This window comes from Petaurus breviceps, unplaced genomic scaffold (genome assembly GCF_028583685.1).
Source record: "Petaurus breviceps papuanus isolate PSGF00001 unplaced genomic scaffold, PetGlider_PUasm1.0 90434, whole genome shotgun sequence".
NCBI lineage: Eukaryota > Metazoa > Chordata > Mammalia > Diprotodontia > Petauridae > Petaurus > Petaurus breviceps.
Window position 1 is genome coordinate 2,044,919 of NW_027187251.1, and position 21,771 is coordinate 2,066,689.

Below are 21,771 nucleotides of genomic sequence, written 5' to 3' on the forward strand. Positions count from 1 at the left end.
CAGTCTCCAGTCTTGGTCAGAAGAAAGAGCAAGTGACAAATTTTGATAGAAGGGCAATCAGGATGTCAGAATGAACTTAAAACCATCCCATGTGATGCTTGATTAGAGGAGGCAGGAAGATATTTAGCCTGGAGAAGAGACTTTGGAAAGACATGACAATTGTTTTCAAGACTTGTTTTTAGCTCTAGAGAGCAATTGGTAGAAGATACAAAGATACAGATTTCAACTTCATCTTATAGATAAAACTTCCTAACAATTAAATTGGTCCCAAAGTAGAATGAACTGTGGTAGAGGGTGGAGGGAATTCCTGTTCAGTTTCAGATTGGACTAAATGACTTCTTTGGTCCCTTCCAACCCTGAGGTTCCATAAACCTATGATCCTACAAGGTTAAGTAACTTGTGTAAGGTCACACAGCTAGGTAGTAAAGAAGCTAAGATCAGAATTCAGTAAATCAGGAGTTTTGCTCCTACAAACCTGTTGTATGCAACAAACTATACTAAATTCTGAGGGAGATGGGGAAGATATGAAAAAATGAATAAGAAATAATCTCTGCTGTCAAGTACCTTACAATCAAGGAAGGGATACAAAATAACATTCCTGAATACTACAGTATAAGGAAAAATGTGATTAGATGATGAATATTAGTACTAGTCGTCAGTCAAGTTTTCCTGGGGCCATAACTTTTTAGCTGGGTTTGTTTTATGAACATTTTAAAACATTATGTAAGCTGCAAAATTACACTGAGCTTTATTTATTATTTTGAATGCAATCAGTTCAGCAAACTAAATTCACTTCCAGAAGAAACAGACAATTAGGATTGAATATCCCATTTTTCCCCCCAAAAGAAGGGTTAACCACAAGGAACATTCCAATTCAATAAACATTTATTAAGTGCCTACTATTATCCAGACACTGCTAAACTCTGGGGAGTACAAAAAGAGGCAAAAGACAGTTACTGCCCTCAAGAAGCTTACAATCGAATTGGAAAGACAAAGTGCAAATAAATATATAAAAACACGCTATATTTAGGACAAATAGGATGTAATTAGCAGAGGAAAATCACTAGAATTTAGTAGGGAAGGTTTCTTGTAGAAAGTAGAATTCTCGTTGAGACTTAAAGGAAGTCAGGGAGGTCAATAGTTGGAGTTGAGGAGAGAGAGCATTCCAGGAACAGGGGCAGCCAGACAAAATACCCAGAGCTGAGAGATGGAGTGTCTTGTTTGTGGAATAGTCATGAGGCCAGAATCATTGCACTAAGTAACCGAGGGACTGATTTGTAGAGGGACCTGAGTTACCATTGTTTGACTTGTAGGTGAAGTTAGTGGTGGGGGAGGAGGGGCCGGGGATTTTGTTTTGTTTTTTTGATTTATTCACTTTTGTTAGCTGATTCGGACCATGGCAATTTAGCTTGGAACCTTGGTATTTATTTAGAGGTTACAGTGCCACCTACTGAAACCTTAGGCTGCTCTGCTATTTTCCTGGCCAGGGAGACCAAGTCAGGACTGGTTAGCTCAGTTAGCTAAAGGATATTCTGAATTAAAAGTCATGGGCAATACCTTTTAGTTTAATGAAAGGATTACCCACCCTATACCCCTCAGGAAATAGTCCCCTAAAGTCAGCCAAGCCAAAATATATGTCTTTAATCACAAGGGGACCAAATTAGAAAATGGTCATGGATCAATTTTCCTCCTAGAAAAAAAAAATTTAATGGAGCCTCTATTAATGGTTGATCGGGGACAACTGATTCATGGGACAATCACAATTCCACTATCTGCACCAAGTCGTCTTTGAACCAGTTCTTTGGAACACATGTCCTGCCTCTATGGAATCAGAGATTCAAGGAGCTTTCTACCATGACAGGAGGAATAGAAAAATGTAGATCTGTTAATAGAATATGACGTTTTGTAGTCAATTATGTCCTTTCTGTTCTTTGTATCTGTGAGGAAAATTGTATAAATGCTAACTTCCTTTTATAAATGAGGAAACTGTGATCCACAGAGGGGGGAATTCTATACAATTTAGCATTTTTAAGTGCCAGCTACATGCTGGCTATGTGTATATGTGTGTAAGGAAGGTAGCCTGTCCTGGGTCACAAAGTGAGTGGTTAAATTAAGGATTAAACTAAGACCCAGGTCTTCCCCCAATCAATCATTTTGTATATATACATGCATATGTGTTTATATATACACACATACATATATAGATATATATGCATATGTGGGTGTGTGTATTTCTCCTGATAGAATGTAAGCTTTCAGATAATAAGGATTATTTAACATTTGCTTCTGTAACAGTGTAATGTCAAGCAAAGGCAACTTCCCAAGGTTCAAAATACCAGCATAGGTGCTCTCCATTTTATTCAGTGAAAAATTAAAAACAGAGAAGATAAAAATATGACATCATTCAAAATACAGCATTTACTAAGTGTGATTTAATCAAGTACTACCCCAACCCTGGACATTACATTCATTTAATCAATCACAAAGCCCCTGTTCTAAATACTACTCCACCCCTAGGCTGTACATTCAATTTAGTCCATCACAAAGCCCCTCTTCTCAAATGGAGATTAGTTTCCATTCATAAGTAAAGTACATTCATTTGTTCAATCACAGAACACAAAAAGGTCAAAAGTTCCCCACCCTTGGATCACAATTGAATCTACCCCAGAGTTACAACAAGCTTAAGCACAGCACTTAATACCCAAATGGAGGTCTTTTCTTCATCTTGACAAGAGGCAAGTTCTCAGCAATCTTTGTTCCTGGGGAGACAAAACTTAGCAAGGCCACAAGATACATTGCCAGTCTCTTCATTAATTCATTCTCTGTCTGCAGAACAGTCCTAGGACCCCTGAAAACATTAGCAAAACCCTCTTCCAGGATTTCTGTAAACATGCAACAAGAAAATCCTTCTTCAGGGCTTCTGAACCAACAGCAAGGTTCCAAGGATTCTGCAACAACAGGACTGTCCTTCACCAGTGGACAGAATTCACTCTCTGTCTGCAGAACAGTCTCAAGAGCTCTGAACCAACAGCAAGGTTACCAAACCTCTGCAACGACAGGACTGTCCTTTACCAGTGGACAGAATTCACTCTCTGCAGAACAGTCTCAGTAGCTCTGAACCAACAGCAGGGTTCCAAGACTTCTGTAACAACAGCACTGTCTTTCACCAGTGGACAAATCTGGCAAAACAACATCAGAACAGACAGACAAAGTACCAGCATAACAGCCATGTCTCCTCAGTCCTTGGCAGCTCTGGGTGTCAGCTCTCAAAAGTCCTGGGCAATTCAAAGTGGCCCTCAGCAATCCTCTCAGTCTCTCTCTGCCTCCAAAATGCTGCTTCCAAAAAATTCTTCTGCATCTCTCTTTTCTTGTGTCTCTCTAAATTTATGTCACCATCTCCTCCCAGTTCAGCCCTCTCTTTTCACGTCAACAAGTCCATCCCACAAGTGGGATTCACAAACTCTGGGTTTTAACACAATCAATTTGAAAACCAAGCCAATACAGGGGGATCTTTATATTCCATTACTATCACAAACAGACACAGTAAATTGTTGACTGATTCTCCAGAACACAGATTTTTATTTACTCTTGCTTTGGACTATCTCATTCCAGCCTTGTGTTTGGGCTCTGCCCACGTAAAGAACTGTGTGAACTAGGCAAGCTGTGCTGTCCCTCTACCCTCATGGTTTTATTTTTCTTTTCAGCCCCTCCCCACAAGGCCTGCTTTAATTGTCTGTGAGTCACCCATATAGGCAGAGAAGATTTTGTTGCTTTTTTAAAAAATCTGCATTGTGGTCTTAATTTCAGAGCCCTGAAATTTTCTGTAACAAAATGAGCATGCTAGGTAGATATAGGTCCTGTCCATTTTGACAGCTTCCTTTTCTTTCTTTCTTTCTTCCTTTCTTCCTTTCTTCCTTCCTTCCTTCCTTCCTTCCTTCCTCCTTCCTTCCTTCCTTCCTTCCTTCCTTCCTTCCTTTCTTTCTTTCTTCCATTCTTTCTTTTTTTTCTTAAAGCAATTGGGGTTAAGTAACTTGCCCAAGGTTACATGGCCAGTTATTTTGTGTGGGTGTTAAGTATCTGAGGCTGGATCCCAGCTCCAGGCCTCTTACTCACTGGCCACCTAGCTGCCCCACATTTTGACAGCTTTCTAAATGAAATTTGCACATGCTGTGTGCCATCAGTACTTGGAGAAATATTCTTCCATGTATTAACTCTTCAGAGTCACTGTGAAACACTAAAGTATGGATTTCTTATTATTTGGCCTTTGTATTTGCTAACTAAACCAAGTGTTCATAGAATTTTTCAATTATCTGGGAGTTAACTTGGATCTCAGGGCATCCTGTGTTCTTCTTTCAGGGCATTTTGTACCCACTTCCTCAAATGGATCTGTGATCTCATCTATGGGTATTCCCTTCAATGATGCAGATCACCAAACAAAGGAATTTTTATTTAATCCCAAGTACAATAGTGAGTCACAGTGACTCTTTAAGTAGGGTGAGTGAAATGATCAGATCTGTGCTTTAAAAATATCACTTTTTTTGTGTGTGGTTTTGTTTAGTTTAATTTAATTTTTTTTGTTCTGAGCTTGAGCACTAAAAAAAAGAGATCATTTTGATATACACAACAAAACACAAAAACTGTTGTACACAAAATGGTGAATTTTCATTTCATACTGCTTGCCCTTTTCAAAAAGTGTATAATAAATTCAACACATCACTTTCAAAACTGCCCTGCTTATCTGTACCTCCCTCTGAATTTCCTTCTGTTCTATTTTTGTACATTAAAAGAAATTTCAGTTGCCCTATTTTTTTTTTGCATCATTATTACGAACCTCCTCCACTCCTAAAAAGAAAAAAAGAAAAAAAATACCCTTGTACAAGTAAACAGGCAACATGGATCCACACGAAGTCTATGTATAAAAAGTTATGTCTTCTTTATGCACCTTGAGTCTATCACCTCTCCTCTCAGAGTCTGAGTAACATATTTCATCATGAGTCCTTTGCAGATACAGCTGATCATTGCTTTGATCAGAGCTCTTAAGTCTTTCAAGTTGTTTTTCCTTACAATGTTGTTCTTGTATAAATTATTGTTTTGGTTCTGCTCATTTCACTGTTTCAGCTCAGACTACCCAGGATTCTTTGAAACTAACCTTTTTGTCATCTCTTATGGTGCAATAATATTTCATTTCATAAGCTACAATTTGTTCAGCCGTTCCCTAATACTCTGTTAGATTCTAGTTCTTCCCCCCCCCCCCATTTCTCCTCTTTTAATCCTCCTTTCAGGATCAGGAAATTTGTTTTGCTTAGGGCCATTCCCTCCCCACTATGAAATGGCTTCTTTCCCTGTGTTTAGTTTGATGTATTTCTATACCAAACTGTTTATATGTGTGTGTTCAGCTTTCCTTTGTTCATTTCATCTTTTAAATTCAATTTTATTTTATTCTTGGTTCCAAATTCTCTCCCTTTCTCTTTCCCTCCCCCCACCCATTGAGAAAGCAAAAAGTACAATACCCATTACAGATATGAAGTCATACAAAACATATTCCCGCATTAGACACATTAAATAAAAACACAAGAAAAAGAAAAAAAAATGCTCCAATCTGCATTCTAAATCCATCAATTCTCTCTCTGGAGATTGATAGCATGCTTTCTACATAAGTTCTTTGGAATTGTGGTGGATCGTTGTACCAATCAAAGTTACTAAGTACATTGCTCTTATTTTGTAAATTATTTTCCTGTTTCTACCTCACTTTGCATCAGTTTATATGTCTTCCCAGATTTTCTGAAACCATCCCCTTCATCATTTCTTATAGCACAATAGTATTCCATCATATTCATATACCATAACTTGTTCAGACATTCCCAAATTGATGGGCACCTCTCAGTTTCTAATTTTTTTTGCCACCACAAAATAAGCTGCTATAAATATTTGTATATATGGATCTTTTTTATTTTTCTTTAATCTCTTTGCAGTATAGACCTAGAAGTGGTATTTCTAAATCAAAGGATATGCAGTTTTATAGCCCTTTTGGCATAGTTTCAAATTGTTCTCCATAATGGCTGGACTAGTTCACAGCTCCACTAGAGTACCTATATTCCCAAATCCCCTTTGGCATTTGTTATTCCTTCTTTCTTCTTTCTTTTCTTCCTTCTTTTTTACTTCCTTCTTTTCTCCCTCTCTCCCTTTCTTTCTCTTTCATAAAGAAACCAATTAATCCAAGCTAATAACAAAGCAGAAATCAAAGGAAAAAATACATACATACATATATATATATATATATATATATAAATGAATATATAGCAGATAGTAAAGGAGCTCTCCCATTGGGAATGAGATAACTCAAGAGAGAGAGACAGAGACAGAGTCCCAGATCTTACCTAGAGGAAAATCCCCAAAGTCTGCAGTATAGCAAACAACTGGGAATAGGGACATGATGAAGACAGCTAGCTCCTCTCATGTCGGCTTCTTCCCAGAGTCTTATTTTTCCTTCAGCAACCTGAAGTGGGGTTGGCATAATCCATCTTCTCTCTTGAAGCTAGAAGACAGACATGACTGAAGTGACTGCCAAACCTGGCAAGCTGAAGACACTTGAAGTGATTGCCAGGAGACGATTTTTCTTCTCTCTTGCTCTTGCCAACTCAACCCCAACTTTCTTTGCAGACAAGGGAAAATGATCCCTGCCAATGAGGAGAGTCCCATACCAATGTGCTTTGTGACTCGGATTACATTTCTCCCTTTGTCCAAAATTTTTGGCAGTTCCTTGCAAAGATCAGCAGAGCAAGTCCAAAACCTTATTTCTTGACCATTTTCCTATCCGGTGAAAATTTCAAGTTTTTTCTAGAGTAGATATGGGGGAACTGGGAGGTCTGTTGCCATTCAGGGATCCATTCTATCTAGACAGAAGTCCAGGAATATCTCTATGGCTGCTATGTGGAAGATGGAAGCTAAGAAACTAGTTAGGACTCTATTGGAATTATCCAAGTGAGTGATACTGAGGACTTGCACTAGGGTGGTAAGTGGGATGGACAAAGGTGACATTATAAAAGTAGAATCAACAAAACCTCCATTCAACTGATTGGATATGGGGAATGAGTGAAATTGAAGAGTGAAAGACTACTATAAGTTTTTAATCTAAGTGACTCTAAGTATGGTGGTACTCTCAGCAGAAATTGTGAAATTGGGAAGAGGTGGTAGTTTTTTGGGGAAAGATAATAAGTTTCTGATTAAAATTTGACCTCATTTCACAAAAGAAAAGATCCAAGCCATTAAAAATAATATTTTAAAATGGTACAAATAGTTGATAATTAGTTAAATGCAAATGTAAACAACTCAAGCAGAGATGAGAAAAAGGGAAAATTTCAATTATTATTCAGGTGGTCTTTTTAGAGGATTTTGGTCTTAGCTATATCCTTACGCATATAATTAATCTTTGCCTTAATTTCCTAATTTAATTAACTCTTCCAGTTAAGTTGGCACTAAGCTAAGGTGTTTCTATTCTACTAAAGGAGTGCAAGTGACTTCTATCTAGACTTCTGTCTAGATAGGATAGATTCCTGAATGGAAACAGACCTCCCGGTTCCCCCATATCTACTCTAGAAAAGAAACTTGAAATTTTCACCATTTAGGAAAATGGTCAGGAAATAAGGTTTTGGACTTGCACTGCTGATCTTTGCAAGGAACTGCCAAAAATTTTGGCCAAGGGGAGAAATCTAATCCAAGTCACAAAGTCTGGGATAAAACCACTATTACCTGATACTAGCTGTGGTTCAGGCTGTAGCTACTATATGGAGGATAATATTTCAGAATAACTATTGCTTATTTATTCCCAACTTCACCCAACTCTCTGGTAAGTTACTCCTGGGGTCCTTCTTTGGTGCCTTACATAGGATCAACATTTAAAGCTAGAAGGGTTAGGTTTAGGGTTAGATGGGGAAACTGTAAAATGAGGTCAAGTAACTTGCCCAAGGTCACATAAGTAGTATGTGTAGAAGATGGTAAGCAGTTTGTTAGGGTGGGGTTGGAGACTGTCATGGAAGGTATTTGGCATCCATATATGGCTTTTGCAAGGTTAATCATGTGTGCTTTCACCTCCCTAATGCTTTATTGTGTAAGAGGAAAGTTGTTATGAATCTAGTTTAATACTTTTAACTTTACAAAGAAAGAAACAAGAATCATGTGGAAGTCTGCATGTAGCACAGAGTGGTTCTGTGTTGCTTTATGTGGACAACAAGAACCTATTTGTGGCATAGTCTTTTCAAACTTGAAAATGGGAAGGAGTGAATCACCCACTATCATGGACCTGGGAAAGAGTCTTTTTTAAGGAAGTCAAATCTTACAAGGTGACAAATGCTACTCCTTTGAATGTGCAGTTTACCTGCTGTTTCTGGTCAATGTAATTTATCACTCTGGAGTGATGATTTAGTAAAAGAATTAGGATCTTGGTCCCTTAAGTGCTTCTTTAAGTATAGAAAGTCAGTCATATCTGGTGAATAGCAGTACTCAATGACTTTATGATCTATAGGCATTAGAAAACTTTCTATGTTATAATTTAAAGCAAAATAGTAAGGTATTACTAAAACCTCTGGGTTAATAAATTCATTTTGACAAGCCTTTAGGTGCTTGAATACAAAGACAGAAAAAAGAAAAACCACAAACATACCTGAAACTATGTCATTCTTAAAGAATAACACATGAATTGATAATTAAATACAAAACAAAATAAATAATAACTGAGAAGATGAGTTTTATTTTGGAAATATTGATCTTGAGACATCTACGGGATACATACAGATGGAGATACCTAGAGGAGAATTCTGAGGGACTAGAGTTCAGCAGAGATGAAAGCTAAATTATACAACTGGCCATTGTTTGCATGGACAGCGAGGTGGCACAATGGATAGAACGCTGTGACAGTAAGGCTATTTCAGGTGGAAGGAAGTGGGGTTGTTTTCCTTTGGGCCCTTTTTTTTTCTCAAAAGTCAAAAGAAAGACTCATCTCTCTGAGTTTAAATCTGGCCCCAGACACTTACTGGCTGTGTCACCCTGGGCAAGTCACTTAGCTGTTTGCCTCAGTTTCTTCATCTGTAAAATGAGCTGGAGAAGGGAATGACAAACTACTTCAATATCTTTGCCAAGAAAACCCCAAAATGGGGTCAGGAGAGTCAGTTATGATTGAAATGCCTAAAGGAGCAGTATTGTTTTCATAGAGAATTGAACCTATGGGAGCTAATGAGATCAGAAAAAGGGTATATAGGAAGAAGAGAAGGGGACCAAGTGCAAAGACTTATCAAACACGCAAACAAAGGTGGTGGGATACAGATGATGATCCTGAAAAGGGAGCTAAGAAGGATTTGATAGAATGACTGAGAGACAGCAGTACCATGAAAATTTAAGGGGAGGAGAGAATATCCAGAAGGTGAGGGTGATTAACACTGTCAGACATTGTAGAGAGGGTAAGAAAGATGAGGAATGAAAAAGGAAGTTGGATTTAGCAATAAAGAGGTCATTGATGACTTTGGATTGAGCAATTTCAATTAAGTGGTGGGAATAGAAGCCAGATTGCAAGGGCTTGAGAAGTGAGTGCAAGGTAAGAAAGTAGAGGACAGCTTTTTCTATGTTTGGCTATGAGGGGGAAGAGACATAAAGCAATAACTTGAGGAGAGGAGAGGATGGAGGTAATACTTTTTAAGGATGAGAAAGATTTGGTCATGTTTATAGGTAGGACAGAAGAAACCACTGGGTAAAGGTTGAAAATCAGTCAAAGGATGGTGGGAGAAGATGGGATCAAGGATACAAGTAGAATGTGGTGGGCTTTAGAAAAGAGAAAGGCTGCCCTATTCTCCAGGGAAGGAATTTGTTCATTCTTCAAGACTGGAAGAATAGCACTGAGGTAGTTTGAAGGGCAGAATTAGGGAGTAGCTCATAATGGATGATTCTAATTTGTTTTTTTTCCAGGTTAAGTATGAAGTTGAGTCCTCTGCTGAGAGGGAGAAGAAGGAAGTGAATGTAGTTTGAGGACAGGTTATTTTGGAACAGATGTGCTCAGTTATCCCTAAAATGATTGCTATAGATTTCAAAGGCAGTAAGGCTATTTCAGGTGGAAGGAAGTGGGGTTGTTTTCCTTTGGGCCCTTTTTTTTTTCTCAAAAGAATAATACCAGTTCCCCATAAACTGAATGACAGAAGAATGCCTGGCTCTGCCTTCCCCAACTCAATCTCTGTCTATTGAAATCTTATTCATTTTTACAGCCTAGATTCATAACAATTCAATGGAAGTAATCTCTTCCTCCAGTGAACTCTTTAAATGTCATACGCACTTGTTTTATCCTGCATTTTAGTTATTTGACAACATGCTTCATTTCCCCTACTAAATTGTCAACTTTGAAGTCAGGGGCCTGCCTTTTTATCATTCCGGTGCTTACCATAGTGCTTTAAACAAAATAGGTACTCAATAAATGTGCTGAACAAAAGAGTGTAATAGCAGTAGCACCAGTACATGAGATTATCTTCTTGAGCTACTGGCCTGCATTCTTTTTATCACCTATTCACGATGAATCACATTCTTTTGACTTGCAAGTATGTCCAAGTTTTTCCTTGAGGTCATAGCAACACTCCTTTTGTTTTCCAATTTCAAATGTTTCCAATCTTTCCTCATCCATTGTCTTCTTCTTTACTCTTTACAATTCAGTCCAGATCTATTCATAAAAAACTTTCACTTGGGCTACCTTCCTCTCAAGGTATCCTTTAACTATGCTTTCCACCTCAGCTTCATTCATTTCTGAACCTCCACCCATCCTCACCACTCAACTGAAACTGCTCTCCACAATCTCTTTTAAACATTTTCCCCAATGATTTGTTAAAGCTTTTTCTCAGTCTTCATCCTTCTTGATTCCTCTGCAGCATGTGACTTTGTTGGCCATTCCCCTCCTCCTGGATACTCTGTCCTTCCTGGGTTTTCATGACATGCACTGCTCTTTTCTGTTCTCCTTTGTCTCCTTTTCAGCACCCTCCATGTCTTAAGCCACTTTCTATGTGTAGATGTCTCCCTTCTCTTTTTGCTTAACATTTTCTCAATGAGTCCATCAGCTCCCGTGGGGCTGAACTATCTTCCCTAATAACTCCCAAATGTCCAGCTTTCATTTCTCTCCTGAGCACCAGTTCTACATCACCAAGGATTACCTCCTTTGGGATTCCTTCCCTGATTTAATTGGTAGTGCTCCACCTCCTTCCCCCACACACCAAATTACTTAATAACCACTTGTGTGTTCATGGTAAATTCCTAAGGGTAATAACTGGTTTTTGTCTTTGTACCTCCAGTTCTTAGCACAATGCCTGGTACATGCTGGTGTTCCATCATTTCATATCCAACTCTTTGTGACTCCAATTTGAGATTTTCTTAGCAAAAATAAAGGAGTGATTTGCCATTCCTTCCCCAATTTATTTTACAGATTAAGAACTGAGACAAACAGGGTTAAATGACTTTCCCAAGCTAGTAAGGTCACATTTAAACTCGGCCTCTATCCACCATAATACCTAGCTGCCTACTACACAGCAAGTCTAATACTTGGTGATTCTACCTTTGAACATCTCTTATATGGACCCCTTTCTGAAAATGCCACCATTTCGATGCAGGCCCTCATCACCTCACACTTCACTACGGAAAGTCTTCTGGTTGGTCTCCCTGCCTCAGCTTTCTGCCTGCTTCAGTACATCCTCTGCTCAGCTATCAAGGTGATCTTTCTTTTTTTTTTTTAAATGCTTTATTAACTTCTGATTTACATCATTCGTTTCCGCCAGATTTTGAGTTACAAATTTTCTCCCCGTTTTTCCCCCACCCATCTCCCCAAAACAGCATTCCCACAGGATATCCCCACCTCCAATCTGCTCTCTCCCATCAAGGTGATCTTTCTTAAGAGGAGGTTGGACCACAACACTCCTTCCCCCACCTCCATTCAATGAACTCCACTGTTTACCTATTACCTCCAGGATTAAATAAAGAATTTTCTGGTTTTTAAATCCCTTTATAACCTGGCCACTCTACCTTTCCAAGCTTCTTACACTTGACTCTGGTCTACTTGTGTTCCCTTGAACACTACATTGTATCTCCTGACTGAGCACTTTCACTGGCTGTTTCTGGAGCCTGAATTTTCTCCTTTCTCACCTCTTCCGCCTGGATGCCTTCAAATCTCAGTTAAAATCTTATCTTCTGAAAGAAATCTTCCTAAGTCCTCCTGAATGCTAGTATCTTCATACTGATCATCTTCAATTTACCCAGAACGTACATGTAATGGCTTACATGCTGTTTTCCCCAGATTGTAAGCTTCTTGAGGGCAGGGACTTTTGGCCTTTCTTTGTATTCCCAGAGCTCAGCACTATGCCTGGCCCGTACAGCAGGCACTTCATAAATGCTTATTGATTTGACTTAAAAAATCAAACCTATCAAGGTAAGAAATGTACTATAATTGTATTGCGCTACCTATTTTCTGGTGGCACAAAGTTAAAACAAAGGAACACATACTTCCAGCACCTACTAATATTTGGCAAATAGCAGGTGCTTAGCAAAAGTTTGTTAAACGTTGAAGAAACAAAAAGACATACTGATTAAAATCCAACAACAAAAACCAACAAAAGCATGGCACGTGAGTGTTAGAGACAATGAGCTCCCCTCTTTAAATTAAAAGTCATTTTCTCCCCCAAAGTGTGAGGTTCTGGGTACTCCAGTAAAAAAACGTGTCAGTGTTTGTCAAAAACAATGCCGAAGAGGACTGGAGACTGATGAGAGAAATTCATGTTACCGTTTTTTTTTTCCCCATAAACTCCAACATTTCATCAAAACTTCATAATATCAGGTAGTTTACTAGGGTCCTGCATCATAAATAACAATGTTGAAGACACCAATATCACATTCTCTTCACCTTAAGATTGTTCAACTTGGTTTTAAAGCCTGTCTTGGCACTTTTATATTTGCCACCTAAATAACTAAAAAATAAGTTCAATTTCCTTATCCAATCACATTGGGGATAAAACATGCAGAATATATAATTTGTTACATTTATTAGAGGTGTCAACATATCATTTATTTTTTTTTAAATAAGAAGAAAAATACTTTGGTGATTTCTTAGAAGTTACCAAAGTTATATAGCTTTCAAAATGTTTTACCCTGAAATGAACAAAAATGGAAATTTTAGGTATTTCTAAGTCTTTCCTTAATATAAAATTTCACAGTAAAAAGGTCCTAATTCATTCACATGGTGTTAAATTATATAAAAATAGAAGACACAGACTTCTTTAAATTTTTAATCCTTTGATTAAGCAGCAAGCATATCACTCTTTAGGCCAAACACTGCTTAAACCAAAAAGAAAAAATAAAGAAATAAAGAACAAAAAAGAACAAAAAACGTAATGGGAGTGGGGGAAGACGTGCAAAGTATTTACATAATATGCAAAGCACACAATAAAAAGACATTTCACTATATACATTTGTCATGTTACTACTAAAGCTAAGATTTCTCTACTATGTGCTCTAATGTATGTAAATCAAATTATAGCACATCCCTCAGATACAGCACCTTGGCCCAAGTCTGGGAGAGAACAAATTTTAACTGAATCACGATGTACTAAAAAGCTTGATAAATGCTGGTGTTGACCAACTTTACTGACATACCCCACATACTGTATACTGAAGTTCTATTGACAAAAGACAAGACAAAAAAGTTGCAAAGGTATAGTGTGTACATTTGTGAGAGTCAATCTAAATACTTAAAAAAAATACTTTAGATACCTTTCCATAAGACACTGTAACTGTTTCCAATAGTTATTTTAATTTCAAAATGCTCTAAGTGGATTTTGAAAATTAAAGATTTGGAGACTAGTGAGATTTCATCTAGTCCTGTTAGGTCAGGGAGTTAAATTTAGTTATTCCAATAGTCAAAAACGGGTACTACTTGAAAAAGTTTTAGTATTTGGGAAAACTGCTTCTAGATAATCTGGAGGCTCATACTCAAGGCAGTAGTACCATTTTAGCATCAAAACCTATCAGAAAAATTGAGACTGGCTTCAAAGAATCCAATGGGGATACCATTCCAATGTTAGGAAAAATCAGCTCTACAAGTAAGGATTATCAGGAATTGTTTTTGAATCAGTTAAACAAATTATGCTATGAGAATGCATTTAAGGCTAAAAACGAGAAATTTAACCTTAAATTACACTCCAATAACATCCAAGAAGCCCATTCCTTTTCATGTCATGATTCCAATACTGAATTAAAACAGTGATTGCCAAAATACAGTCTCATTTCATGGCGCTAGAGCACTTTGCAGGCGCTTGCTAATTACATGGTGTATGGAAAAGTTTACAGAGAGTGGTGCCTTAACACAAGGGCTCTCAGCACTTCTATTTTAGTTAACAGCATAATTGATGAACATATACTCAATATATTTTTAGATAGCATATATCAAATTCTTAATTTTTAAACAAATAATTTTGATGATTAAGTCCTAGACAAAACTCATGAGTTGCAAGAACACTCACAAATGATCCAAATAGCACATTGGAGACGCATCAATAAAATATTAAAGATAAAACATGAAATGAGAGGGGGCAATTTTTAGTTCAGAAAACCCAAATTCCAAAAAGCTAACTTTTCATAGCCACCATTTTCACATAATTGACAAAATAATACTCTCTTCTATAGTTTCCAAATAGCAGTTGTTACATGCAACTATTGGTTTAAAGCATGTAGCATTTAACAATCTAGAAAAAAAAAGTTCTCAAAATAGTTTAAGACATTATACTTTAACAGATTATATCCTCATTTTAAAATGAAAAGTAAAAGGAATCACTCCAATACTGGTAGCAAGTTCTCTTACAGTAGATGATGAGTCAATAACCTTTAAATGAGGAATTCAAATTTGTATTAGGACCCAACATCACTTAAGAGGGATAAATTCAGTACATTCTTTGTGGCTTCATGTAATTGCTTTGCAATTAATTAAATTACTTTCTTTCAAAGGAATGCATAGATATATACATATGGACACACATACATATATATCCTAAATTTCCATTAGAAAGAATGCAATGTCTTTTGGAGGAGAAAAAAGGTCAAGCTGCTGCATTTTCTTAAAGGTGCATTGAATTGTACTATTTCTCATAGAACATTTGCCAAAAAATCGAAATGCAGGCTATTTATTCTTTCACTCCTAACATAGGAAAATATTTTTTTAAAAATTAAGTTGAGAAAGCAAACAAAAAAAAAAACACCAAACTCCATGTAACTTCAAAGTCTATGGAGTTTTCACAATTCCTAAATAGACATATTCTTGTACTATGAACTTTGAATATAAAGAGGTTGGAATATAAAGAACTTCAGTAAAATAAATACAGTAAAAATCAAACAACCTTGGTGCACAGAACACAATCTTTTTTTGTTTTTCCTTTTGTGGGAAACTTCCTTGAACAAATATTCATAGAAAAAAGGGCTAATTGGAGGCTTCACGTTGTGTAATATTTTAGTCTGGTGCACTGAAAAATTTTGTAGATTTTCACTTATGTTGTTCCACTGCAACAAATATTAACTTACAGCCTCACTTTGAAACTTTCACTTCAACATTTGGAAAGGTTTGCCCCTTCCTTTGTTTTTCTACAGCCAGAGAACATTGGCATACTTGGTAGGATTAGAAGTTACTGCAGCTCTGTACAACTTCACTTCCTTAATGCATTGAAGACTGTGAGTCTGTCTGAATTCCAATCAGTGATGGTGGCTGTTGGCCACCGACTGTTGACAACACTGGTCTTGGGTTTAGACGGGGAGGCATGGAATTAGCAGGGCGAATGAGAGGTGGGGGAGGCTGATTGAGAGTTGGCCGAGGTTGAATGAAGCGGGCCTGCTGCTGCAGTGGTGGAGGCTGCCGATGGAGAGCTGGGGCAGCAGGAAGTGTTGGACGAAGTAGTGGTGGAGGCTGGTTCAGAGTGGCAATGGGGGCTGCTGGAGTTGGAGTGGAAGCTGGGGCAGGAGGTGATGGGCCCAGAGACTGGGTAGCCTGAATGGTCTGTGCCTACAGGAAAGGAAACAAATATCTTCATGAGATGCCAGTCCCAGTCCCTGCAGAGCTCAATAAAATATAGTTTGGATTGTCAGAGAAAATACAAAAAACATAATACCTGCATTTGTTGGAAGCGCAAGTTTTATGTATTTATTTTTTAAACAAAATCAAAACAAAAACAAAAAAGCAATGAAGCTACCAGGCAAGCACCTTTATTAGTAAACGATTTTAACAGAGGAAATAAAAATAAGACTATGAAAGAACAATACACTCTCCAATCTTCCAGAATCAGCTCTCTGCATGTCATTATGACTCAACAGTCACGAGAAATGTACCACTGAGTAAGTGTATTGTCAACCTTTCATGCTCATTTGCCAGTCCCCTGATAAATTAACCTTATGGTACACCACACGAATTGCTATTCCTCAACTCATATTAGCTCAGATCTCATAGACAAACACACCTCCTCTTCTTCATCAGTGCTCTTTCCTGACGGCCCATTAGAAGCACTTTTTGTCTCCTCCCCTAAGGTAGAAGCATCACCATTAGAAGCCTGGGTTCCTTGTTCTGCTTCCCACTCCTGCAATACCTCCTCTAAGTTAAACCGACGCCTGTAGTTTACAAAGAAGTTCTTCACTTGGCCAACAGTCTTGTTGCCAATTACATCTGCAATAGCTTGAAAATCTTTACCATATTTGCGGACACCTGGAAGGCAAAGTAAATAATACACCTGTGAAGGAACAATCAATAAGGAAAGTTTTGTGTACTATACATCATGCACACATACAAGATACCAGTGTTGATGATAAATCTCATTTGTTAAGCCAGGATCACAAGATGAAAATTTTTATGTTAACTTTCAGCCAGTCACTTGCCTTATACTAAACATTCACAACTTACCAGTCTTTAAATATTCAGCTTTTTATCCAATCCTTTCCCTTGAGCTTCCAAATACAGTCCATTTACTGTGAAATACTGAATTCTTTGCTTTATCATCAATGCCACATTCACTTTTTTTTTTTTTCCCTAACAGCCAGGGCAGTCAGCTAAATCTGAGCAACATTATAAACAAACTCGGATTGGAGTAGGCCACTTCATCTTACCTAAAAGAACTGAATGGCTAGCCTGAGTTTTCCTCCCAGGAAATAATTTATGTTTTTACTTTATTGCTATTTTGCACACTAATGTCTGCTTTTACCATTGGGTTATGATGTGAAAAAAAGGGGTGGTGATGCTCAGAATTTAAATGTAAAATGCAAAGGTTTGTTATTATATTAAGAATTTATTAAATCATCGTTGTACTAAGTTATGAATGTTAACAACCATAATCTTGAAAGCAAGACTTTAAAACATACAAGCAAACCTATAGATTATACCTACAAAGGATTACTAGGTATAAAATTTAAGACAGTAATTTTGACTATTGTTCAGTTGCTGGTCTCTACAATTATACACGAGAGTGCCACCAACAGAATTTTTTTAAGAAAAAATAGGCTACTCTATTGGTGTATGGTGAAGTGTATTTTCCATTAAGGAAGTTTTATATGACAAGAAGGGATAATAAAATTAAAATTTATGCACTTATGAATCCATTATTTTACTGGGCCTTGAACTGATTATTTTTCTAGAGTCATCTACAATTAAGGAATTTTATCTTTTAAACATAACTTCACAGAGCCAGGGAATGTCGTACACAGTAACAGCAATACTGTTCAATGAAGAACTACGTATGACTTTGCTATTCTCAGCAATACAATGATCCAAGACAATCCCAAAGGACTCCTGATGAAGCATACTATATGCCTCCAGAGAAAGAACTGATATTATTTGAATACAGACTGAAGCATGCTATTTTTCACTTTCTTTTATTTGAGTCTTCTCGTACAAAATGACTAATATGGAAATGTTATAGATAATTACACATGCATAACCTGTATCTGCTTACTGTCTCAGGGAGGGAGGGAAAGGATTTGGAACTTAAAACTCTAAATAAAAAGTTTTAAAAATTAAAAAATAAGCCCACTATGTCATTAAAATTTTTTTAATGGTATTTCCCCCCAATTATATGTCAAGACAATTTTTAGCATCCATTTTTTCAATACTTTGAGTTCCAAATTTTTCATCCTCCCTTTTCCTAAAATGGCATATAATTTGATATTGGCTGTACATGTACTATCCTATTAAACGTATTTCCCTATTTGTCACAGTTATGAAAGAAGACACAGATCAAAAGAAAATACCACAAAAAAAGAATAAAGTAAGTGAACAAATATACTCTGATGTGCACTCAAAATTTATCTGGATATGGGTAGCATTTTCTTTTGTGAGTCCTTTGTACTTGTCTTGGATCGTTGTGTTGCTGAGAAGGGCTGAGTCACTCATAGTTGATCATCACAAAATGTTGCTGATACTGTGTACAATGTTTTCTTGGTTCTGTTCATTTCACTTTGTATCAATTTGTACAAGTCTTTCTAAAATCTGCCCGCTCATCATTTCTTATTACACAATAATATTCCATTACATTCATATGCCACAGTTTGTTCAGCCATTTCCCAATTGATGGACATCCCCTTAATTTCCAATATTTTGCCACCATGAAAAGGGTTACTATAAATATTTTTGCACATGTACATGTAGGTCCTTTTCCCTTTTTTTATGATCTCCTTGGAATATAGACCTAGAACCACTATATCATTTTAAAGATAGAAGCATCGTGAAGAAGGGCATTTAGTTCGTGAGAAAAAAAAAAATCAGAAATTCTGGTCTCAGTTGGTAGCCACATTCATAGGAGCCAGAATTTTAGTAATGAAAGAGGAAAGAATGAAAGCAATAAAAATCAAGGTGAAAGGGCTTATTAATATCACATAAGTAAAAATTAGGCATAAGTGAAATAAAACTAAGTTTATTATTGTAAGGAAGAGAATAAAACAAGCTGATTTGTTGTTGTTCAGTTATTTAGTCATGTCTGACAATTTGTGACCCCGGGAGTCACCCCCCCCCCCCGCCCCGGGTTTTCTTGGCAAAGATACTCAAGTGGATTAAGGCAAACAGAGGTCAAGTGACTTGCCCAGGGTCATACAACCAGTAAATGTCTGAGGCGGGTTTTGATTCAGGTCTTCCTGATTCCACTCCCTGTGCTCTATCCACTGAGCCATCTGGCTACCCAAACTCTTAATACTGTTGTGTAAATGCCACCCTGTTCTTGACACCAGTGGGTATGAAATACTACTTGAAGGCACTGAAACTTTGTGGCTTCATTCCCTATTATGTATTTCCTTATTATGAATTGCATGTATATGTGTATGTATGTACGTGTGTGTGTGTATAAAAAATATAGTTTAGGGTCTGAGAATATACATTTTAGCAACTTCTAAAATGGAAACAGGAGAAATTCAATGGCATTTATGTAATGAAAAGTTGCTATTTGTTTAAAGTTTTAAATTTGTTTAAACTTTTTGATAAAATATATTTAAATTACCTTTACTTTCATCAACTGGTTTCTGTTAGAACCCCTTGACAAGTTATGGGTCTGGGTATAATGTCTCTACTAGTGTTTTATTCAGTGATAAAATCATGGCGTGTATGATTTTATGAGTGTATGTATACATGTGTGGCTACCACTTAATGGTCATGCAAAACATTAAAAAAAAAGATTGATGGCTTTTGTTCTTACATCATTATTTACAAATATATCTATCCCTCCCTCACCCATTCCTTATAACAAGAAACAGAAATGAGTCCGACAGTGTTCCAAAACCAGATTTTCTCTCCCCCAGATTCTGCAAAGAAGGGAGATGCATTTTCTCATTTCTTCAAAGTACTTCTTTAATAAAGGTTATGTATTAGTGCCACTTTTACAGGTAAAAGTGGAGGTAGTTATAATAAAGTGGCTGCCAATTAGAAGCTAGTTACTTTTTCCTATCATTGTAGCACTATGCTGCTAAGTAGCCCTAATCTACAATAGAGGGAAGGCCAAGATTCCTGACAATATGCTAATTTTCAGAATTTCAAGAGCCACAACAAGGCAAAGACTCTGCACTTCAAGTGCTATTTCATGAATTCAGGACTATAACCAAGGTCTACTGACTACCAGCTTGAAATACCAGTACTACCATAATACCAACTATTCATACATAAAACAAAACTTGAATATACACCATAAAGTCAAATTTCACTATGCTATTGTTTCACTTTGACTTCTTTTCCAAAGCTTCCAAAACCTGAACACAGCTGTTTTTTCACATCCTCAGGACACCTTGTGGGTGAATGTGGGTGAATGGGGTTTGAGAAGTTCTCTAGGCACAAGATTAAGAGTTTGTATGTTTCCTTTCCTCCCACATATCAGTTTCTTCCCACTTTCATGGTAAATTCCAATGCTATATCAGTTTTTCTAAATGCTTCATATGGCTGAGTCTGTACTGATCAATACTTGTCTATCTTTTAGCAAAGAAAAAACTGAGTCAAATAACCTTCTTGTACAAGGCTTCCTTCTGTTTCCCTTCCCAGTCCCTGCTAACTAAATGAAATAAAATGGAGAGGATACTAAATGACTTCAGTTTCCACTGTGCATGCTCAGTGGTAGAAGGTTTTAGTCATGAAATGAAATTCAACTTGGAACTTATGTTTAGAAGAAACCTGAAGATTTCAGGTTCAACAATGTCCAAGTGGGATTAAATTATAAATTGCTTCTAATCAATGACCCTCTCACATTTTGTAGACTAATTTTCTTTTCCTGACTGCTTCTTGCTTCTTCACTTCTGTTAGGGCAGGCTGCTTCTCTAATGTAGAAAATAACTGTGTGGTATCTGTCAATGCAATATAAATTTCTTGAGGACAGCAACTATTTCATTTTTGTTTTTATATACCCCGTGTCTAGCGTAGTGTGAAATTAAAGAGAATTTGCCACTTTGATTAGCAGAGCAACCCAAACAATGTGGCAGTATTGGGAAGCTACTTGCTTGAACAAAAAGTCAAAATAGCCTCAGTTCCAACCTGTACCTGGTAAAGGGTCAACCCTTTAAAAATGATTGATGAGAGTGATGTATTGTCTTGGGAAAAGGGCTGAAAAAAATGTCTGAATTAACAATATTTTCACATAATAAGTATAAAACTTAAACGAGTTTGGCTGAGATGGTTCAACTTCCCACTCACAGGGCAAAGTAGATACACTATCAATAGCCACTAGACAAAATGGACAGAACACTAAAATTGTAAGTATGTCAAGGGTTAAAAGATTTGCCTAAATTTCTAAAAACTGCCTGAAGGCTATATGGAAATAGCCTAACAGTCTGGTTTCCCTCTTTGAGGTAAAAAAAAAAAATCACCTTTTGGTGGGGTGAGGAGGGTGAAGGCTGAAGGTGAAGAAACCTATACCTACATTTTAATGCCATCATTAACCAATAAAATCACAGTATAGACTGCTTAAGATGAAAATATCCCTTGCACTAAAAAAGCAGTTTAAAATGTGTATATGTTTGGTTCTTAAAAAATATTTTGATTTGGTCCAGACTGGTGGTGAAGGAAATTCTTTCTCCTATTGCAGAGCTACAATGACTTTTTTACTAGTTAAAGCCTTAAATCGTTGCCTTGGGATACCAAATGATTATATGACTTGCTCAGGGTCATACAACCAGTATTGCCAGAGGCAGGTATTGAACCCAGGCTGTCTTGACTCTAAGGCCAGTCCTCTCTATATTCTTTACCTTGCTGCCCTTTAGAAAACCATATTG

The 21,771-nt window shown here is 37.1% G+C and overlaps 1 protein-coding gene across 5 annotated transcripts in view; it reads right to left on the reverse strand.

The window, feature by feature from the left end:
- Window positions 1-13,282: 13,282 nt before the first annotated feature.
- RCOR3 (REST corepressor 3) overlaps window positions 13,283-21,771 on the reverse strand; it is a 53,900-nt gene continuing 45,411 nt past the window's right edge. For 2 of the 5 annotated variants that reach the window (XM_069108773.1, XM_069108772.1), the window contains exons 11-12: window positions 16,506-16,747; window positions 13,283-16,054 (exon numbers count right to left, since the gene is read on the reverse strand). In XM_069108773.1, coding sequence (XP_068964874.1) covers window positions 15,710-16,054; window positions 16,506-16,747 — 587 coding nt within the window. In that variant the 3' untranslated portion in view covers window positions 13,283-15,709. Of the gene's footprint in view, window positions 16,055-16,238; window positions 16,748-21,771 lie in introns of those variants that run through there. The other 3 variants (XM_069108777.1, XM_069108775.1, XM_069108774.1) reach the window with 2 other exon arrangements.